The 23,071-nt window shown below is 39.5% G+C and overlaps 1 protein-coding gene across 1 annotated transcript; it reads left to right on the forward strand.

Moving 5' to 3' along the window:
• The first annotated feature begins 1,905 nt into the window (after window positions 1–1,905).
• Window positions 1,906–10,034, forward strand: LOC112988756 (collagenase 3-like). The gene is made up of 10 exons (XM_026109454.2): window positions 1,906–2,070; window positions 2,170–2,411; window positions 3,821–3,969; window positions 4,066–4,191; window positions 5,074–5,235; window positions 5,872–5,989; window positions 6,663–6,796; window positions 7,151–7,310; window positions 8,085–8,188; window positions 8,841–10,034. Exons 1-10 carry the CDS (start codon window positions 1,948–1,950, stop codon window positions 8,939–8,941), a joined length of 1,419 nt encoding a protein of 472 aa, XP_025965239.1. The 5' UTR covers window positions 1,906–1,947; the 3' UTR covers window positions 8,942–10,034.
• Window positions 10,035–23,071: the final 13,037 nt, after the last annotated feature.

Below are 23,071 nucleotides of genomic sequence, written 5' to 3' on the forward strand. Positions count from 1 at the left end.
TTCAGAGAATTTGGAATTCGCAGGAATTTTTGTTGTGGAGCTTTAAACTATTTATTGTTACAGATTTCTGAAACACATCTGCTGCTGTTCTGCAGAGCAGTGAAACTCATAGCTTCACAGTTATGGAGGAGACAAGGTCTCAGGAAAGTGTTTCTTATAACCACTAAAACCATGATGAGGCAGAGCCACTGGTTCTTAGCTCCACACAAAGCAAGCAAAATTCACTGTAATCTCTCCTTACCACATGACCTAATACCTATCATTAATGAAAGTAATGCTGCAAATGTCAATAAAAAAATGTTGGAAGGAAAGAAATAAGATGTATGCATAATTATTGACGTTGCACTGGTAAGAATGACTGTGTCTGCAGTAGCAAGCAGTGCAGTACAGCAGAAATATCAGCAATATGGATGCAGTGTTCTTCCCACACACTTCAGGGCACAGTGCTTTTTAAGAAGAGAGGATAATTAACAGTCTTTTCGACACCACTGCTGAATGCATATAGAAAGTACCAGAGCTGGCAATGCAGAGGAGAATTTCCAGATGTCTTAACAGATGTCATCTACCCCTAACTGGTATAACCATATTTAGCATTGACTGAGATGGGCAGTGAGGTAGAAATAGCCTAGATGCCAAATTCCTCCCAGCTTTATTTGCTTTTGCTATTTGTCACCATAAGATAGAAGGCTAGTATTGTTCGAGTAACAAATTGAGCTTTTACTCATTCAGCTTCACTGATTCTTGTCTGCTTCCTGTTTTGTCAACAAGATGACGTTCACTGTGGCATGGTGTGTATCAGAAAGCCAGGTGAAGTTTTTCCATACAGGAACAGTCTCCACAAAAGGGGAAGGTCAATTCAGCTGAAATAGCACCTCCCCTTGTAGATCACTTGTAGGTATGTGATGTGATTCAAAACTTAGCAGCAGCTGAGACTGGAGTGACCTTGGGGAGACAGAAATCAACGCTGAGCTTTAACATGTAATAACACCCGTCCTGTCATAATACTGGATCTATGGCATTTATTTTCCATCTCGTAAATCGAAATCACAGTTTTCTGCCATTCAGTACACACAGATTCATTGTCTACCTATAGCTGTTAGAGTGCCCCTCTCACACTAGTAGCTGTCGCATTGATCTGTGGCTGTGCTCCCATCATAAAGTAACTTAAATTCCCATTTTTAAAGGAAGACAAAGTCTATCAGCTGCTCACTTTACATGACCTGGTTTACTAATAATCAAAGACATTTTAAAATGGATGATATTTGAAACTATTTCCTGATGTTTAATGTTTCTGGTTTTAGGTACATCTCAAGCTGTAATCTATTCTGAAGGGTAGGTAGGAAGTCACTTTAAGGATCCCTGAAGTAAAATTTGTGTTAAAGCTTTAGAGTTCTATTTCTTTACAGAAACAAGGAAATGTAGTATGCTATTATATACTCCATAATGTTATTTCTTACCAGCCAGGCAATATTTATTAGTGACTGAAGTATTTTTGAACTGTTGTTACTGTAAAGATTGGGGTTGAACTAGTGTAACTATTGAAAAGTTGCATTATTTTAGTTAAGAAAAAATCATAAATATTCTTATATATTTTTGTTGCCTGTCAAATAACAGAAAAACAATTATTCTAGCAGAGGGGAAAAGAAATAAGCCAGTGTGAGTTATTGCAAAATAACCAAAATAGCACTTTGTTTCTATCCATTTCTTCCCACAACATATATAAATATTCCAAGACCATGTTTATATGAAGATACAATTTCAGAGCCCTCAGTGGGACAACAGATGCCTAAACCACATTGTGGAGGGAAACAAAAAGTAGCCGTCTAAGCATGTTTACTTTCAGTGACAAGGAAGTTCTAACTTGTCCCTAGGTGATGACTCACTGACTTAGGACTATAAAAGTAAAGGTAACTGCTCTCTAAAACATCAGAACTTCAGAAATCCAGCATGATGCAATCAAGACTCTCAGCTGTTTTCCTTTTCTTGTTGGGTTTGTCATTTTGTCTGACAATCCCTATTCCCCTTGAAGATAGCCATGAATTCACAGAGGAAGATCTTCAGTTTGCAGAGGTACAGTATATAATAATTAATTTGCATGTTTTATAATAAGTTGTATAGTTACAATTGTTCCTTGGAAACTAGGGTTATCGCTTCTTTTCCCCTTCTTAGCGCTATCTCAGGACTCACTATGACCTCCGTCCAAATCCTGCTGACGTAATGAGAAAGAGTGCCAACACATTGGCATCTAAACTTCGAGAAATGCAAGCTTTTTTTGGCCTCGAGGTGACCGGAAAATTAAATGAAGAAACATACGAGCTGATGCAGCAACCAAGATGTGGTGTCCCAGATGTGGGGGAATATAATTTTTTCCCTAGAAAACTCAAATGGTCAAAAACTAATTTGACGTACAGGTAAAAGCATGGCATTTTGAGAATTATTACTGTTCCTTCTATCCAGTTACCTTGTCCAGTAGATAGCTCAGTATATGGAGTTGATGGGAGAAGGGCACATTTAAGTTTAACTAGGTTCATGTTGGAGTTTAAAATCTTTATGGTCCTGAGCGAAAGTTTAAGGAAATAAATACTTGCAATTTGTCTAATGTGGGAAAGCTGGTGCAGATGCACAGTTTGGCCCACCTGTGGACATGGTGGGTACGTTTATGGTGCTAAATGAATGAAGGGTGGGGATGGAGCTCGTGCACCTCACCACTGATCCTCTCACCACTTCATCTTAGGTGGCTCCATGGTTTTGTATTGGATGTGTTCTGGCGAGGTGTGTCCACAACAAATCTGCTATAGAGGGGGTTATCCCAAAGCAGTGCAGATGCAAACCAGTCTCTGCAACATGGCTGTGAGACCAGGGACTGACTCTTGTCCATCTTTCATTTCACAGTACAGACCCAGGCTCTCCAGCTGCTGTGGGAGCGCCACTGCTGCAGGGTGCCCTCAGGGCACTCAGCGCGGAGCTCCAAGCCACTCAGGTCCTCACAGTGCTCACCAAGAGGGTGGCAATTATCTCACCTCAGATCTGACCTTAGTCACCCTAACTCCCTTGACAGATGGTGGAAAGAGACAAGCTTTTTTAGGGAGCAACCAGACTGACATTTTAGACATTTCTTTAGAATGAACATGTCTTGAATGTACCTATTTCTCTCCATTGACTACAAGGAGTCTGGGTGACTACTTCCCATGTAGGTCCCATTTATGCAAGTCACACAAATCTCCATGTCCTCAGACAGCTAGCACTAGGAAGCTATGGGGCTGAAAGATCACATTCTAGCTCCTTCTCCCTAAATACCTAAAATCGTTGATAGGGGATTTGACCATTTGCTACCTGAGATTCTTTAGTAAACTGCAAATATGAACTCACTAAACTCTGTTAGTCCAGTAGCTGGTAATAAATATTGCTTTTATACTGATGATTCCCTGCCCACAAAAAGCTCTTTGGATCATGTTTTGCCTCTCTAGGAAGTCAGGGTCATGAGATATTTCATATGGCATAACAAACCTTCTAAGTTACGGATATAGTTTGATTTAATATAGAATACATGTCATTTGCTATATCCTCTGGTGCATATAAAAGCAGCTATAAAAAGCTGTTCATTAATTTCAGATGTCTCTGAGTGAATTTGATGAAAATGGAAATGGTCATTTTATCTTTTGGAACATTATATGCAGCTGCTCAGCTCTTTGTTTTTAGATAAGAACATAAGGAGGAAACAAGCGACAACTTGTTAATTAGGTGTAGGGTCTCATAAAATTGTATTACAAAGTTGCTTCAATCTACACAATTTAACTGGTGATCTTAATCTGTTTGATAGAATCATGAATTATACTCCAGATCTCAGCCGTGCTGAAGTAGATAGAGCTTTCAAAAAAGCATTCAAAGTTTGGTCTGATGTGACACCACTTAACTTTACTAGAATACGGAGTGGAATAGCTGATATCATGATCTCCTTTGGGACTAAAGGTAAAAAAACTTTTCTTTTTATATTATTGTTATATCATTACTAGTTTAATAAGATGAGATATAATTGATTTCGTTGTTTTGACTGCTGTTTTATAGAACATGGTGACTTCTACCCCTTTGATGGACCTTCTGGCTTGCTGGCTCATGCTTTTCCTCCTGGTCCAGACTATGGAGGAGATGCCCATTTTGATGATGATGAAACTTGGTCAGATGATTCTAGAGGTAACATAAGTTCCAGAGTTTGTTTGAAATGGTGTTAGAGGGGCAATTTCCACCTGTTTGATGTTTATGAACAGGTTGTTTTGTCTGTTTATTATTCATAAATCATGTCCACTGTCTATTTTTAGGAGGCTGGTTTTAATCCCCAGTCATAAATAGGAGTGTAACACCTGCCTAGCATAAATTTTAAGACATACACTTCCTAAGTAGAGATGATTAAAAAAACTTGGCAAACAAGGTAATTTGGGAGCTTGGAGTTCTGCTGGCTTGGCATTTCATTGAGCTCAAGGGCAGCTAGTTCTGATAACATTGGTCGGAATGGACTTACTGAAGCCAATAGGAAATGCATATATTTATCTCAGCTGCAGATCAGCTTCTTATATCTAATATGAAAATTCTTCACCTTGCCTATCCAAAAAAAGAGTTTTAATAGAATGAAACACTATGTTTTCAGTACTGTGGTGTTTCACCCTCCAGGCATTACATCTAACTGATGCAATGTTGAAAACAATATGGGCTGTCCACTGGAGGTACATTCCCAACAAAACTTCTCTTGATTTGAGTGGGACTAAGACTTCTCTCTAGAGCTTTCCAGTGTTGTTAAGAAATTTAAGGGAATCTGCAGCTGGCTACAGAAGGACATTGTCAAATAAGACTTATTTAGAACACCAGCTATGAGATACTGAATCGATTAGGCCCTTATTGAAGCAAAACTCACATTAGCTTGAAATAAAACAAGCAATTGCACATTATTTTTCCATTTCCCCATTTCTCTCCTTTATTGCCCCACATGTTAAGGCACAGTGTTAGGATTGGTTGATTAGTTCAAGTCCACTTCATTGACACAGGGAGGTATACATTCACTTTTACTATGATCTCTTATAGGGTATAGCCTGTTTCTTGTTGCTGCCCATGAATTTGGTCATTCACTTGGACTTGAACACTCCAGAGACCCTGGAGCTCTGATGTTTCCTATTTACACATATACTGGAAAAACTGGTTTTGTGCTTCCTGATGATGATGTGCAAGGGATCCAAGAACTCTATGGTAAGTCTATAATATAAAATATATACTTCCTGTGCTAACTAACCTGCTGCAGATACACCACGCAGTTGTCAAAGAGCTGCAGATGTTCAACAGCAACAATCACAACTGATTAAGACCAAATCACTGGATTCTTGGCAGCCAGATGTTAGGAACAGAAGATGCTTAGATTTTATAGTTCAGAGAGAAAAACAGGAAGCAACATTGCAGAGCACAGTTGATAGCTGTGCTTTCTCCTTCGAGCGGGTGGGGTTGGGAAGAGGTCTGATGCTTTTTGAGCTGTTTCAAAAGAGAAAGTAAAACAGAATCTAATGGGGGATCTAATGTTTCAGAATCTAATGTTCAGGTTCCAATGTTTCATCCTGGAAAGAGGAAAATTTTGGGGACCTTCAAAACTTAGGGTACAGAAAGCAAGTCCATTTAACATCTTTGCAGCACAGCTGAACCACAAAATCCAAGAACATATTTGGGCTAAAGGAAAGGTAAGAAGGGAGAACAGACTTTCTCCAGTACAAATGATTTGCTCATTATGCCTGTATTCATCCTGGTGCTTGGAAACTCTTTCATATCCTATTCAATATTATCACCCACAGAAAGGGAATTAACAGTTTCAACCTAAATGATAGTATATGGTTGCAGGTGCTGGAGACAGAGATCCAAACCCCAAACATCCAAAAACACCAGAAAAATGTGATGCAGAATTATCTCTTGATGCAATAACAGAACTTCGTGGAGAAATGCTGATCTTCAAAGACAGGTAAAGAGACTGAAAAATGATGAATAGTGTGTATGTGGAATATGCTGGGTGTGTACAGTACCTGACTCAGGTAAATGAAAGAAGTACCTGTCCAGAAAATACTGCATAAAATTTGAACAAGAGAAAACATCATTTCACTTTTTTACTCACAATTTTAATAGTCAAAAATAAAATAGATCACAAATCAATATGGATGCCTTTAAGATGCTACATAGTGTATCTTTTTAGATAGGATTTATAATACAATTACAGATTTGACTGTCCTGTAATATGAAGTGGAGCTGATGTGGCTGAACACTCTGACCTCATTGGTATGCCTTTTTCATTTCACAGGGCTTTCTTCAATATGTAGAGCTCTACTAACATTTCTTTGAATGAAGTTGTGCTTCATTCAGAAGCTTAAAAAGGCAGCAGTGTTTCTCTTCTTAGCCTAATGAACAAAAGATTCAAACTTGTCTTTTAAGTTGATCATAGTGTGAGTGACAGAAATGGTCTGCATCTCAGTCACCAGAAGGGAAGGACAAGCCTGTTAGTGGCTCTATGTACTGATAATATTGTCTGTTATGAAAAAAGGGTCATTCACTATTATCTAACTGTTAATATAACACATCAAAGATATTGCCATTCTGTAGCAGATAAGGAACATACAATATGTTTTCTTCTTCTAAACTAGATTTTTCTGGCGACTGCACCCTCAGATGGTTGAAGCAGAACTGGTGTTACTTAAATCATTTTGGCCAGAGCTTCCAAACAAAATTGATGCAGCTTATGAAAACCCCATTAAAGATCTTGTGTTCATGTTTAAGGGTAAGTAAGTCTTTTATTTTGATGTTGGCAGAAAAAAACAGGTGCTTAGTTAAGCTCACTTAACAATGGAAAGGCATTCAACAGAAGAACATAAAATCCTTCCTTTCCTGCTCAAAAAACAACTTCTTTTGGTTTCACCCCCATACAAACCTACAAAATTTTCAGTGGATCAGGAGGTATACAATTAAGCTCAGATGTCTAGGATCATAGTGTAAATTGTTTAATCCCAGGTGAGAATACAGCCTAAGAATCTGCTAGCTGCATGAAAATAAGGATTATGGCATCCTCATTTTACCCTATCATCAAAGGTGAGCTTTTACAAAATACTAATGCATACTTTGTTCTTATTTTCAGGAAAGAAAGTCTGGGCTATGAATGGTTATGACATAATTGAAGGCTTTCCTAAAAAGATATATGAAATGGGTTTCCCAAAACAAATGAAAAGAATAGATGCAGCTGTCCATGTTAAAGACACCGGCAGGACTCTCTTTTTTAGTGGAAATAAGTTCTGGAGGTAAGATGGAGACAGACTGGTGCTTCTTGTTAATTCCCATAGTCATAATCTGTCCAGAAGTGCCAAAAGATCAGCAGGCTGTTTCAAATTAGGCACTTAGTTGTGGGTCACACTTTGCCAATCTGTAGACTTCATAGATGCTACAGTTCTACAGAATATGTTATAAAGACAAGTTTATCATGCCTTTTTTAAACATAAGTGTGACAGAAAGGAAAGGAGAACAAATTGCTCCATTCCAGGAGAGTTTATAACATGGACATGTATCCCAGACAGAGTTCTCTCCTTGCTTCCTTCAGTGTGTTGCATGGCACAAAATGGATTATCAGTGCTGGTCTGTGAGAGCAAAACATTCATACTACCATATATTAGCTGTTTTTTGCTGACTGTGAGTGGAATTTACAGCCAGGTCAGTGCTACATCATGAAGAAAGATGCTACCATCCCTTCCCAGTATCTCTGTGCCAAACACCCTCAGGGCAGGTTTGTAGTGCCGATATGTCCAGGTACTATCATCATCTCCATATAAGACATAGTTTATAGCTCAGTTTTGAAAACCCACCTTTATTGGGTTCATGTTTACTGAGATTGTATTTTTGGTGTAAGGATGCCCTGCTTATTGATGAGATTCATTATTGCCCTAGACATAAAATACCTAATGGCCGTTGCCTACTCCTGACATGAGTAACTTCAAACAGAGGATACAAAGGGCGCAGACTGAAACCCCTAGGCTGTTAAATCCTCTGAATTTACATTTTCTTTTTTATGTCTAATATAGTTATGATGAAGAGAAAGAGGTTATGGAAACAGGCTACCCCAGACTGATAGAGGAAGAATTCCCAGGAATTGGTGACAGAGTGGATGCAGTCTATCAAAGAAATGGTATATAATCTGATAATGTTGTTTTATTACCATTAACTATGCCTGAAAATTGAAATTAGTGTTCTGTGGGACATTCTGTCATTTGTAATTTTGATTTGTAATTTTGACATCAACACTTCTGCTCTTGACTGAACCAGGCTTCTGATCTAAATTGCCTTCTGGCAAAGTCTTTCTCTATAAACTGTGGAGATAGATATATATATGAGAAACCAAGGGAGACCTGCCTCCTTACTTAGGCACTTAAAGTGATAGAGCTAATACAGAAGTATGCATCCTTACCTTCAGATCCAGACCCTTCCTTTCCAACTCTTCAACAGAGTCCAACTCTTCCTATCCAGTATTTCCAAGTCAGAGAATTAACCATTAACAGGCACAGTCTGGATTTTCCCTAGCAAATGCGTCATAAAAGTGCAGAGATTGACAGTGGATCAAAATACTGGTTGTTTTAAAACACTGATCTGGGTTTGTCAAATGGAATGAGGACCTTTGAAAGTTTAGCTCAGCATTTTAAAAAACTCAGCATTTTAAAAAACTAAAATATTGCATTTAACAGAGTCATTCCAAAATCAGGACAATTTTTATTTGAATGATAATTTTCATGTACAACACAGATTTCTCAGAGTTAATTCATTTTAATTGTCTTTTTCCTTAGGTTATCTCTACTTTTTCAATGGATCGTTGCAGTTTGAATACAGCATCTGGAGCAATAGAATTGTCCGTGTTTTGCATACTAATTCCATATTTTGGTGCTAATTACTCTTGAGGGCCATGTTATAGGCTGTGGAGCAGCTTGTAGTACATGGAAATAATAATATGAACATAGAGGTTTATTAGAGGAAAGCAAGGTTCTGTGAGCAAGCACTGGCTATCTACCACCAAATGTATACTGTATATATGGAAATACATAGCTGTATGTCAGTCTGGAACTGAATTAACTTAATAGGAAAGGAGAAGAGAAATGATTAGCATTTCAAGGGGCATTACACCATTTAAAGTTCATCTAGCATTAAAGCTGGATTCCTCTGTGAGATGCTGGATGCATCCTACATGATTATAAGCACTATTAATTCCCAGTAATCTGTGCATTCTAACATCTTTCCAGGATCTCTTAGCATCTCCCATACAGTAGCGCTCATAAGCCCAGGAGTTTTTACTTTTTAAACTAATCCTTAAGTTCTTTATAAAATTTCCTTTAAAGCACTGGGGATTCAGATGTGTAAAAAATGAGTTAGGACTGCATGGTGACACCCTGAGCAGGATAAGACCCGGCTACCCCACTGAAGTTAGAGAATGCAAAGGGATTTGAATGTACCCTCATTTGAATGGGGATGTCCTCTTGGAAATCGATGCCCATGTCATCTTTGGAAGGAGCAGAGATGCAGTGAGATGTCTCAAAGCAGACAATAAAGCAGGAGAAAGGTACAGAAATCTCCAGGCTGAATGAAAATCTTAACCAAAAACCGAATGAAGCCTGCATGAAATCTGCAGCTCTGCAGAAATCATCAGCCTGAATGATTTGGGAGACCAGAAAGTAGTAGCAGCACCAGAAGAATCAAGAAGAGCACTATCTTGTATGAATCTAGATCCATTAACACAGCCCAAGTTTTAAACTGGTGTAAAATGAAATAGTTTAAGTGACATTTATAGAGGTTATAGCAGAGAACTTGAACATTCAACTCAAAACAATTGAAATAATATCTTCTTTCATGTTTGTCACTCTTTTGATACCTACTTCAGTTGTTTCCAAGTCATGTAAGTTGCTGTTTTTTTCAATCAATGCAAATGATGCAAGACTGTGATTATTTCTTAGTTTAAAATAATATTAAATAAACTGGAAGAATAAAATGATGTCATGAAATTAATTCATTAAAATATCCTACACTGTGTGTCATAAAAGCAAGACAGAGATATGGGACAAAAGAAATCAGGAGCCCCAGCCTGTGCATTTTATTCATTAGAATTTTTACCTCTAATTAAAAATCTGGTCCTTTTTTTTGGAAGAAAGGAAAGAAGGAAGCAGGGAGAGAAGGAGGGAAAGATGGGTGAGGGGGAGGCAAAACTAAGAAATAAGTTGGAAGTAGTCCTTGTTATTATAGAAAATATCAGAAATGATTAAGAATTTCTATGAATTCAGTTCCACATTGGTTTTAATAGTAAACATTAGAAAATTACCTGAAACTAACTACCCTGTCCTCTTTCCCCTCAAAAATTGCCAGGCTCGGCCAACAATGCGCTAGGTGAATTTAATTCTGTATCTTACGTGACACAGATGGTCAGATGTGGTAACATAGCAGTAATGGCCTGTTCTGACTGTAAAACTGTGACTTAATAAATACTAGACCTTAAAATGTTTAAAGGAAATGCAAGGAAAAAAGAGCTGAAGAAAAACCTTACAAATGGAAGAACGCAAAATAAAAAATCCAAGTTCTGTCACATGATGAAATAATATTAATAATACCATGTTAGAAAAAAGTCTGTATGATTGCATGTTCATAATAAACAGCACATATTGAAAGCATGATTCGTGACAAAATAATACTTGAAATTGGGCTGCAGGTTAGTTTAATCATTTTGCAGTGAGGTAAGGGTCTGGACATGTAACCCTAGTCCTCATTATTCTCGGTATAGAGTCTATAGATGGTTCTTGGCTTGGCGGAAAATTGTGGCAGAATAATAGAGATTCTAGTGTAAAGGACAGCTGATTCTGACTGCTCTGAATTTCAGAGGTCTCTCCTTTACCTAACTGGGGCGGGGAATGCCAAGGTGCACAGGCTAGCAAGGAGACACTAATTAATATCGTTCATATTTATCTGAATTTCTGTTAACACTGAACATTTGGCAGGGGAGAAAGGTACTACGTAGGAAGCTGGAGCTTCAAGGGGCTTCAGAGTGATCATATCCAGCTGCTCCGCAGCCCAACTAGTCAGATTCCTGCTTGCTGCTTGGCTGCCTGGAAGCAGCCTCTGGCTCCAGTACAAACCGGGCTCTGGGCTGTGCCTCTGCATCCCTGAAGACAGACACGGACTGCTCTGCGGTTAGCACTGTTTAAGTTGAGAAAAGTACCAAGGGTGTCAGTTACTGGAATTTTGTTCAGCAAAAAATGGAAAACAAAAGTGCTTGTGCTGAGGAAGGTTGAGGTCAGAGTCAGATGGACCCTGGAGCTGTGCAGCCAGTCAGATGGAAAGAAAAACTCCCCATGGGGTTTGGTGCCTTGGGAGCTGCTAGACTCTGTGATGAGAGCGGTGGTTGCCCACAGATGATCTCCCGTGGTCATATGAGGTCTTACTCAAGACCATCAAGTACTGAAAAGAAATGAGTGACTTTCTTGAGACAGGAGCTGAAGTGACTTCTTTGTCTGAGATGTTGTGAGTCAGGAAGTGACCGAGAGAGGCTGAGACAGCTGTGTCCCACAATGCCATACATGCGGAGTCAATAGATCCTCAGAAGGCTGCCAGTTTTTATGTGGATACCCACCTAATAGTACATGATCTATCATGAATTAATACGCCTTTTATATCTATTTTGATTTTTACTAAGAAAGCTCGTTTGGCAGGGGCAGAGGGGATAACACAGAAATGGAGTTGGTGAGCTGCTTTCTCAGGAGCAGTTTCTGTGCTGCGCAGAAACGCCTCTTACACGAGCCCAACCAAACAGAACTGAGAAGGTGCACGTATATGTTCAAGGAGAGAGACAGAACTGAGCAAATGTCATTTTAACTTTCATTTGAATAAAGGGAGGAACTAGACAGCAGTCCTCTTAATTCAATAATATGTTGAAAAGACAAGTACTGTAAGAGATAACGTGAGCTACAGCAGGTGTGCTAGTAGCTGAGAAACTGGAGAAAAAGGTCGTTTTTAATATGCAGGCAGTTTCTTCTTTGCGTAAGCACCAGAAACTTCCTCTGGAGTCACTAGATGGCAGTGGCAGCTCTGTTCCTTAGAGGACCTGCACAGGAACTGTCAGCCAGAGGCAGCAGGACCAAAAAATGATTAATTGACAATTAATAGCAAATTAAGTAAGTCTTACATTTGATGAAGATATCACACAACACTAATAAATAGAATTTAATGACTATATTGTGTTGAAATGTGGATCTGAAAACAAGTTAGGATACTAAAATGTTTAGGGAACTTCTCTTATATATGTTCACTTCCAGTCCACTAATTGTTCAGTCTATTGGCAGCTTTTTTTGTCTTCAGCATCAGTGCCATATACTTGAAACACTGTATTTCATGGCTAGTCTGAGGAATAACATGGTCCCTTGGCTGAAATTCATTCATTGGAATGACTGAAGTGCCTGTAGTATCTATAGTATCAAGTATGTGACCACATTTGCTTGGAAGCACTAAGGACAGTTTAGAGAGAGGCTTTCTCAGTTATTCTATGCTAGCATTTCCAGTTTTGTGAATACGTAACAGATGGAGAATGTGGCCTTGATCTCTGAATCCTTAATACCACCAAGATCAGTAAGAGTACTCAGGATTTGGGGCTAGACAGAAAATGATCTTCCTATCCTGCAAATATTTTTGAGACTTTCAAACAAACTTTCTGTTTGCAATAGAAAAAAGTTAAGAAATTTGGAAACTTTTAATTTAAGAAAATGAAACATAGGATTGTCCTTTGGGATAGTCTGTATCCATATTGTCAATCAGGATACTTACTGCATTTTGGTGAAAAGAATATGCCATTTCAGTTTTTTGCTCAGCTTGGTTTTGAAGAGGGTCTAGACACCAGTATCTTATCTTTTGGATGAATGAATGAACTGACTATTCACTTATTTTGTCGTGAATTTCTTTCCATCTATTCTGCTGAAGAATATTGCTTTACACAAATACAAATAATCAGTATTCACTGGAAAGACTGACTGCCCACTATTCAGAAAGCTCATTTGAGATGTAGGATCAAGTCCTTGTTTCAGTCATGAATCATTTTTTTGTACAAAGTGGTATGTCTACCTACACTGTGGGTCCACACCAATTTGGGGATTTGATGATTCTGCTTTTTCTGATGGAAAAATGGCATTTACAGAAGAGACTCCACCAGTTCTGCTCAACATTATGCAGAAGCTACTAAGTCCACAGATATTTCATTGCATTTGAGGATCTCCACCTTTTCTGCTTAATCTTCATGTGGTGGGCCCATCCTTTTTAGTCACAGCCTTTCAACTACATGTTGCAGTTCAAATTTCCAGTCGGTGCTGTTTAGGAATAGCTCTTGCACCCACTTCAGCTACTCTCACAATGTCTTATTCCATTATCACCTCCATGCTCTGTCTCACTGAACTGGCAGTTAGCAGACATGCGCTACTCTACAAAGTGTATGTCAGCCCCTTTCTGTCTTCCACATAGAAAATTGATGAGGGAACATTTTGCTCTAAGAAAAATCTTTCCAGGCAGCAAAGAACCATGTACTGCTTTCTTATTTATTTGTTATATAAAAAATTTCCTATTGCCATAACAATGAAATATGATGCAGTTCTGTGTGTATCTGAGCAAGCCACTCAAGTTATATCTTTACTTTTCTCATGGACTACACCAGTGTCCTATCACCATTTGACAGGATTGGCTCACATCCACTCTGCTCAGGAGTAGTGTCCTAAGAAAGGTCATGTCCATACTGCATAGTGTCTCCTGGATCACATGTGGTCTTGTTCTGCTCTTCTTAAAAGAGGCAGATGTGCCATCTCCAGCATCAGTGTTGCTTTGTCCAGCCCAAATGACACTCTTATGGTGTTCTGTAAATTCACCACTACATGGGCTGACACCCCAGGAAGACAGCAAGAAATATGTCTTTTTACACCTGTGGTTTGTATCTTCCAAATATAATCTTCATAGGAATGTAAAATGATCTAGCCCTCCTAAGTGCCCAGCATCCCAAGAGGAATCTGGGACAGTCTGTCTGGAACCAACTGAGTTTGAAGGGTCTGACGTTTGCAGTGTCCCTGCCACACATCTATATAACAGACATCCTTTGCAGACTTAGCTTAGGCTGCCTCCAAATTCATGGCCACCATTAGGCCCCATCATGAGAGAGGTAAAGAGTTCAAGTATTGTAAAAAGTCAAGATAATAGCCTGAACTAATCTAGCTAGCATTAAGGAGGACTTGAGGGTCCTCCCCTAGCTGGGAGGAGGGTCCATTCAGGGCGGTGCTCTTTCTTGTGTTGTTTTTTGGTGTCCCCCGAGGGCTCCCTGCAGACAGCCCACTGTCTTGGGCGACTGTAGCTTTTGTTGGTGGATTCACTGTGGTTGGTGGAGGGACCAAGCTAATTTAGGCAGATTCTACATGCGCTACACACATAGTTCCAAAGTGTGCAAAGGTGGACCAGGAGGTCAAGTCCTCTCCGACCATGGTCTCTGCTGCCATCAAAGACATGAAGGTGCAGGAAGTGCTATTCCTTAGGGGGCTGCCTGAGGGCTTATTCCTTACTCACATGAAGAGCAGTAGTATTTTAACCCAGACATTAGCAGTACAGATTTGCTGTTGTCAGGTCTGAAATCATGTCATCTGGCATGCTTCTTGTTTTATGACTGTGGATCCAGGGAAGAGCTGTAGCTGCAAAAGTCCTTCTCCTTTCACGCGGTCCAGAGAATTATCTCCCCACACACATTTACCACTGGCCATGGCTCCGGATACTCTTGATGTCGGTTGACTCTGGCCTGGGCCTGTAGGGTACCTCAGAAAAAGAAGATATGCAGGCCTTTGAACAGGTATCAGAAATACAATAGAATGCTTCGGTCATGCTGTGAAGTCTTGGCCACAGAGTACTGGGGAGGAGAAGGTGTCAGCACTCACAGAGGTCAAACCTGAGAGTCAGGCTTGAGCGTTTGAAGCTAGATGTCTAACCCTTGGTGGGCCTCCAGGTTTTGGCACAAGTCCATCCTGGCCACAGAAAGTATCTTTTTGTTATAGCACATAGGTGGACAATGACAAGTAAATGAGGCAGAACTGCCTGGTTGGGTCAAAAGGCACGAGTGGTGCAGGGAAGTCAGGGCAAGACAAATGCCAGAAGAATTTGGCCATGGGAAGCTGCAAGGAGTCATGGGGTAAGATGCCATGTTTAAGGGCTGCCAAGACAAACTGCTGTACAGGTACCCCAGGACAATCAGAAGATGCCTGCAGTGCTGTGGAGTGCAGCTTCAACACGGGACAGCCCTACAAGGCGATTCACCAGCGCGGTGAGGATATGGCCAGGCAACGGGAATAATTGAACTAATTCCTTGGTAAAATGCATGCTCTCCTTCCGGCTACATGCTTTGGTCTATTAGTTTCAATCTATTAGATTTGACCCTGCAGGCAAAGCAGTAATGGAAATCTGTAGTTTTATGATTCTGACAGGTCTAGACAAAAGGTGGCAGGATGGTTTGTAGCCACTTAGGATTTTAGTAGCAGAAACTAAGCTGATGGATGAACAAGGCATCAATAGCTTTAAGTTTTAATCAGGGCACTGGAAACTTTAAGGAACCCAGTTTGATGCTTGATTTAGGTCCCTTCATGGCTTTAGTCCTCAGAGATTTAACTCAAATCACCCATGATACATATGACAAAGCAAGAAAAAGAATGTGGGTTTCTTAACTACAAGCTGGTGCCTGTCATGGCATTGTGCTTTTCCCACTTCACTAAACTCCAAACTTTTCAGCTTTTTAACTCCAAAAACAAGTTAGTCCAGTGGTAGTTTCCAGGAATCTTCAGTGGAACCTTTCTCATGAAAAATTCTGATGTGCTGCACTAATAATCTTGCAGAAATTGTTTTTGACAAAATGCTTCAGGAACATTTTTATAGTTCCAACATGAAGGTTATGCTCCAAAACAAAGGGAAAAAAGCTCCAAAAATTCAGCAGTCCAAAAATTAACTTGCATATGAGAATCCAGAGTATAGATTTCCAGCTGAGGCCAATTCCAAATTAAGAGGAGCAAAAATTAGATGAAGCTGTCACTTGTACCACAGAAGTGTCCTGACTACTCTTGTATTGGAAATGCTGATGCAAATTCATTTCAGCCAGGAGGAAGCGACAGGATCTCAGGATTTTCTGGAAATAAAATACACTCAGCTCTATTTCCAATGACACAAAACAGTGAATGACGGGGTAGTAATATAGCAGGGAGATATCGTAATCAGGATGTGGTGGGAAATACACAGGAAGTAAAAACTCCAGTTTATTTCCAATTAATTAACTTCTATGAGCATCTAAAGTGTGAGAACTGAGAAAGAAATAATCAGTGAGGAGACCTTCCAGGGTTTGGCCCCAAATCAATCAAAATAACAGAAATAACAGAAATTGACTTTGATTCAGGAAGCAATTGCCCAGAAAATAGCTGCTTTGCAGACTCTACTTGGGAGACTTCTTCCTTACATGCAGCCACTCTCAAGTTTACTAACAACTTGAGAGAAAATGCTGTCAACATACGTGCATGCTGCTGGAAGAGCACCTGGCTCTGCTAACATGGTGTTGGAGCAGATGAAAGCAGAAGGTCTTTAGCGGCTTTCTTCTGGGTGCCAAGCAGGAAGCACACAGCTCACAGCTTCGCATTTGGGAATTTTCAGCATGATGTTCCCGGGACTTAGAGTATGAGTTACACACTCCAGAAATGAGTCACTTGATGCGCAAAGTAAATATCGGATGTGGGCTTACTATCTCCATGTGAAGCTGCACAAGCATCAACTACAAAGGAAAATAATTCTTGAAAGCTCAGGCTCAAACACACACTGTTCGTGCAGCCTTAAATAAACACTGGAAATTTCATTTTTTATAGTCCCAAAACATCCTCTTACTCCATTCACAGCTCTTTGCATTGGATTTTTCATGGCAATCTAAGTAATGACTTGATGATGATATTGCTGCGTGTTTAAAGGATGAAGTTTCTCCTTTGACCTAATGATCGCAGTTCCAGAACATCAGAACAGCCCAGCTGTCCAAATCAGAGGCTATCTCATAGTGTCCCGTTTCTTTCTATCATTAATAAAAGTAAAACATAAAAAAAATCTCATCACAGAATGCTCAGAAGTAAAATGCCTCCTCAGATTCTGTTTGTTGATTTTTTTTCTGCATTTCTGTCTTCCATAAATACCAGTGTCCTTGATATCCACATTCTCACCTAAATCCCAGCTTTAAAGTGGTATAGTAAATTCCACAGATTTTTTTGTGCTTTTTTTTGAAAGAGTACCTCCCTATTATCTATTTTTAAATTAATGTCCTATTTCACTGAATGTATCATTGTTCTTCTATCAAGAAACAGGACAAATAGTACTACCTACTTTATGTAAGTTTGTTTAATGTTATTTGTTTTAGAAGTAAAACTGATGGGACAATTTTCTATCACCTGATGTGAACAATATTCTCTGATTTTCCTAACAGTTTTGACAGTCTTTTATTCTTGCTATCTACTTTTTAAGACTGTGTGACCAGAATTAAACACACTATTCAGGTCAGAGTGAATCAGGTCATTACATTTCTCATACTACCATCAGTCTCTTTCTCTATACTTTGTAATCTTATTGATCATAGACAGCTATATTTTAAGAGGTTTACTTTAACTGCTGTTATCAGAGATGCCATCTAATAAGGAAAAATAAGCCAAGGAAACACAAACTTACGAATTCATCCAAAACAACGAAAAAGTAAGAGCCAAGAACATCATCTGTATTACTTCAAAGATTATTTGTCTGCTATTTACCATTGTCTTTGTGTCTATTAAAGGTCAGAGATCTGTGTAATCCATTTGAAGAGATAACAATTAAAATGAATAAATTACAAGCTTAACTGAAACACTAAACAAGTTAATCATCAAATTTTAAAGCAGATGGTAAAAGGATGAATCAAATCATGATTTGCCAGCAGAAAAATTAGTTCTCAGAAATTCTGTTCACAGCTGCTTTGGGTAGTATTGATGGAATATTGTTTCTTTGATGGAAAAAGCTCTAATGGCATCCAGGACTCATGTTCCAGAAGACAAATTTGCTTAAATAATAGCTCTGAATATATCTAAACATTATAATGCCTTTTTTAAGACAACTTTGATTTCTTTTATCTTAACTAAATTTTGGAAATGGCTTTTATCCACAAATAACAGTGGGCCCAGATTGCAGATTGTGTGAGCCCTCTGAACTTAAATGCTTTGGGGATCATCAGCTATCTTCAACAAGATCTCATTCCTACTGAGAGGAAAACTACAAAACCATCAGATGTTAAATATTTTTGAGTATAGAACATCTAATAAAGAGTATTGTAGTATCTAACAGCACTTAAGCCTCTGAGAGAAAAGAAAACTGCTAGTTATAGGATCTATGTTCTTTATACAGTGCATGGAAAGAATGCACTGCTTTCTATTTCAAGGATAATTTTTGTTTTCTATTCACTGACCATCTAGCAGAACATGGCCAGGATCCGAGGACTTTCTTTTCTAACGATTGCCCTTTTCTAACGAGTGCCCATCCACTGTTCTGTAACAGAGGATATTCCTTCTTCTTGGCTCCACAAAGCTTTGCAGGAGTTTCAGCTGGAATCTGACAGGTACTGAGCTATTCACGCCCCAGGAGTCAGCAGGGATTGACACAGGCCATTAGTAATGGTCAGTATGGGTCAATGCTATCTGCCAGTAAGGAGTCACAGAAAAAGCACAGCCATCCAATTATAATGGAACCACTCAGAATTAAGGTAATAGGTAGATATTAGCATTAGACAAAGTCAGGGACTTGTATGAAACCAGGGCTTCCCTGAATGTATCCTACTATAAATAAACTTCTAGCAGGGTACTTACAGCTTGGTTTACTGTGCAATCATATGATGCCACATTTTGAGAGAATGACTGTCAAACACAGCAAAAAGGAAGGAAATTGCTGAAAATATGTTTCTCAGAATATAAGGATTTGGAGGAATAAGCTGTACTTCATGACAGACTACAGGTTTAATGAATGTCTGGAGAGCAAAACTTTGGGTTGTAGGAGAGGAACAAATTGTGGCATCAGGAAAAAAGGGAAGGTTATCATTACCAATTAACTCTGCCAGTGCTGTTATCCTTAAATGGGAGAATACATAAAAGCAAAACTCTCAGGGGCAAGAAATGCCAAGCCAACCTTGACAAATATGGGTAACTCAAAGATTTGATAGTATGAGGAAATCCACAGGCAGGTTAAATCACTTATCATTGCCCTGTAGATCAGGCTACAAGGTTACTGAGGTGTAATTCTGCCACCCCCTCCCCTACCTTACAACAACCAAACTCTTTAAATGGCACAGATGTGCTTACGCTCTGAATAGCACTTAGGTTTTGGTGAGATGATGTAATGAAAACTATCCCCAGCATTTCCAATAACGCAATTTGTTACTGAATATAGTGCACATGTAAAATATCTATTTTTAAAAAATCGGTGACATAATTAGCCTTACTTCGTCTGTGTTTGATGACTAAGCAATAACAAACTCCATAACTGCCTAATCAAGATGCAAGCTACAAGCCTATATGATATGAGAAACACTGTATCATTGACTACTCATGCTGAAGATGACCAAAAGGGATTGCTGCTTTCTCTGACATACCGGGGCAGGGACAGAGGCAGGCTTTAGAGCCCAAAGAACACAAGGTGAAATGCTTGCTGCTCTGCCAGAGACGTGCTGCTTACTGCCAGGGTGCCTGCGGACCAAGTAAGAGCAGTATTCATAACTCCAATCTGGGATAAGATTCAATTCTTCAACCAAAGAGCTTATGCTCCAAATAGATATAATATAAAGAGAACTTGCAGGCATAACCCACAGTACAGTGTGAGCAGAGCCCTAGCTCTGCTAGGAGTGAGAGTACTTCCATGGTTTATTCATTTTCCCCACTTTTGGATGACATTCTGTTGGCTAAAGAATTAGCTACACAGAATGACAGAGAGAGAGAGAAGGACCACCAAAAAGAGCAGCTGAAAGAGAGCAAGAAAGGGGAGGAAGTGAGAGAAGAAAAGGGATGATGAGTAGGATAAGTGGGATGATTAGCTATGGCCATGAATGGTTAGCTGAGACTAAGACTAAGACTAAGACTGTGAGGGTGACTGAGGAACAGGTTGCCCAGAGAGGCTGTGGAGTCTCTAGCCTTGGAGATATTCAAAAGCCGTGTAAACATGGCCTGGGAAAATCTGTTCAAGGTGATCCTGCTTGAGCGGGGGCAGGGTTGGACCAGAGGTCCCCTCCGACCCCAGCTATTCTGTGACTCTGTGACTACATCTGGACTGCAGGGCAGGTAAATAACATCACACAGCCTGGTCATCCTGCCATCTGCAATGGGGGAATGCTGGAGCAGATCCTTTGCAGTCCCAGTTTCCATTCTATGGAAATCAAACTGGGTGGGAGAAAATACGTGCCCTGATATCACCTCAGGAGGGAGGAGAGATATATCCAGGGAGCATACTCAGGCCTGCAAGCTGGGAATTGCTCCCGCATCCCTTTGCTTAGATTATAGGGGAGATTTTTAAGTGCCCTGACTTTCTTATAGGTCACATTAAACTGCATGATTCAACACTATCTTCAAATTTTCATATTAAAGTGCTTGTTAACACAGCATTTTTGGCAGGGTTTGGTCTACACTGTATCTTTTCTAAGGAGAATAGCAGGCTTATCTCCAGCACCAGACAGAGAAAAGATTTCCAGGTCTGCCTGTTATTCTCTCAGAACTTTTTTCTGAATAAAGTTGAACTCCTTTGGGGTGAAGATTCAGAGGAGGAAGGATGGGTCATTTTATGTAAATAGTAAACATTTTCTATGAGTTGATTTACCAAATCCTGCATTCCCCATCTCAACAAAAGATGGGATTTACTGGAACTCCTTGTTAAGTTTGCAATGACTTATTTTTCCTCCCAAAATTTCTATTGTTATTCAACACAAATAATGCCAAGGAAAGCCTTCTGTAGGATTAATCAAGTAGTAGCTTTGGGCTTCCACATTGTCTTCACTCCTTCCCGTTACAATGGAGACCAAAGAAAGAATAAGCAACTCAGTGGCAGAATGCTACTGCCAAGGATGTGTGTTCACAGGCAGAATCACTTCAGTTACTCCCACAACTTTTAATAACACAGAAATTCTGCATTTCTTAAGCACTTCTGACTAGGTTTAAGTGACACTTACACAGCTGAATGACTCTTTAAGTGCTCTAGTTACACAATTAAACATCAGCTGCATTTGCAAAACTTCAGGCTAACTCTATGAGTCCATAAGGAACCTGATATTTCTGATGCTGAACATAGGCAGAATAAGGTAAGAGCTTAGACATACAATGAGCTTACTACATGTCATGAAATTAATGCATAGCAACTAAACCATATATTTTTCAACCTATTCTAACTGTCTTGGTCACCTTACGTATTAGTTGTGGTCTAAGCAAGTCAATCCCCATAAAAAACCTTCAAGGCTGGTGAGGGGGCAGAACCAGCTCACCTGATTTTTGTTAGATCACTTACGCAGAATACAAGAGATCCAGATTCAGAATCCTCTTTTACTAAGGTAAGGTCTGACAAAGTGACTCTTTGCTATATGGTGCTCAGGCAGTCTTTCAGGTTATTTCTGATATTGGAGATCATCATAAATGGCTGTTGCTTTTTCTCTTAGGAATATCCCAGTTTTAATGTGTGGGCGTAATACTTGTCTAGAATGATCCTGTTGACTAGTCTACTTCCTCACTTTGAATCATTAGATATTTCCAACAAGCAGCTTGCACTGATTTAATTTTCTTTCAGCTCTCAGGTCCCTATGTTGGCCCACAAATCTTGCAATTTTCTGTCAGCCATAACTGCTTCAGACAGGCTGTAAATCAGCTACTTTTCTTTCTAATGACCTCCTTTAAGTTTCCCTTTAGGGAAGGTCTGGAGTAGGATTTAAGAGAAAATAGGCCAGCCTTCTCAGCTGCAGACATTTTCATGCTTGAGTGGAGTAAACAGCTAAGACCTTGAGGGCCTTTCTGCACCCAGCAAAAGAAGAAATGTGCAAGGCTAGGGCTATATTATGTAACAGGAAACACTGCTTGCTAGAACTTGCATGACAATTAAGATAGTATGGATCAGCGTTGAAAGAGCAACTCTACTTCTCAGCTCGCAAATCTGTTTATGTGAGACTTCTGTGGCAGTGTCTGCATTTGGATGTCATCCAAGTAAGCAGGACCCCAACTGTGATTGGATCCCCTGAGCACTGCTGTCAAATAAATAACGTGAATTACACATCTCATTTTACTCTTCTCCCGCTTTATCACAGCCCTGATGCCTTAAATCATTCCTGTCATTCAATTTCAAAGGGCCTAGAATTCAAGTATTTTCCCCTGGCATGCACCCGGCAGGTAAGGAGATATTCTACAAATGTCCTGGGACTTTATTAAACATTTCTCAGTTACAAGCTTGGCCCCAAACCATCTGGCAATGAAGAGGTTATAATATGTGATGGCAGATGATGGCAGAAGGGAACAGAAGGGACTTGTTTCTTCCAACGTAAGATTGCTAAACAGGCATTAGGCAATGAAGCAAGGCACAGGAGAACCTTCAGGGCTGTAGGAGAAGCTGCAAATCCAGAGAACATGTGCGTACATAAAGATTTATCTCAGTAGATCAGATGAAATGCTTCTTGGGTGTTAGAAAAAAATGAAAAAATAAGCTGCAAATATAATAGACATAAGCAAATGAGTCTGTGTCACAGAACTACAGAACAAATTGTAAAATTCCTTTTTCATACTCAGCTGACATGGCAAAGACAGCAGACTGGAGTAATTACTTTTTTATTAATAATGAGTACATGTTCTGCCCATGTAATCAATTCTGAATGAACATCATTTCTCTTCTTCATATTCATTGGACCAGGGTTTACTTGAAGTCAAATAAATGAAACATCATGCACCTAATTTTAATGTGGGCTTAAGGAAAAAGTGAT

The sequence above is a fragment of the Dromaius novaehollandiae genome, chromosome 1 (genome assembly GCF_036370855.1).
Source record: "Dromaius novaehollandiae isolate bDroNov1 chromosome 1, bDroNov1.hap1, whole genome shotgun sequence".
Lineage (NCBI taxonomy): Eukaryota > Metazoa > Chordata > Aves > Casuariiformes > Dromaiidae > Dromaius > Dromaius novaehollandiae.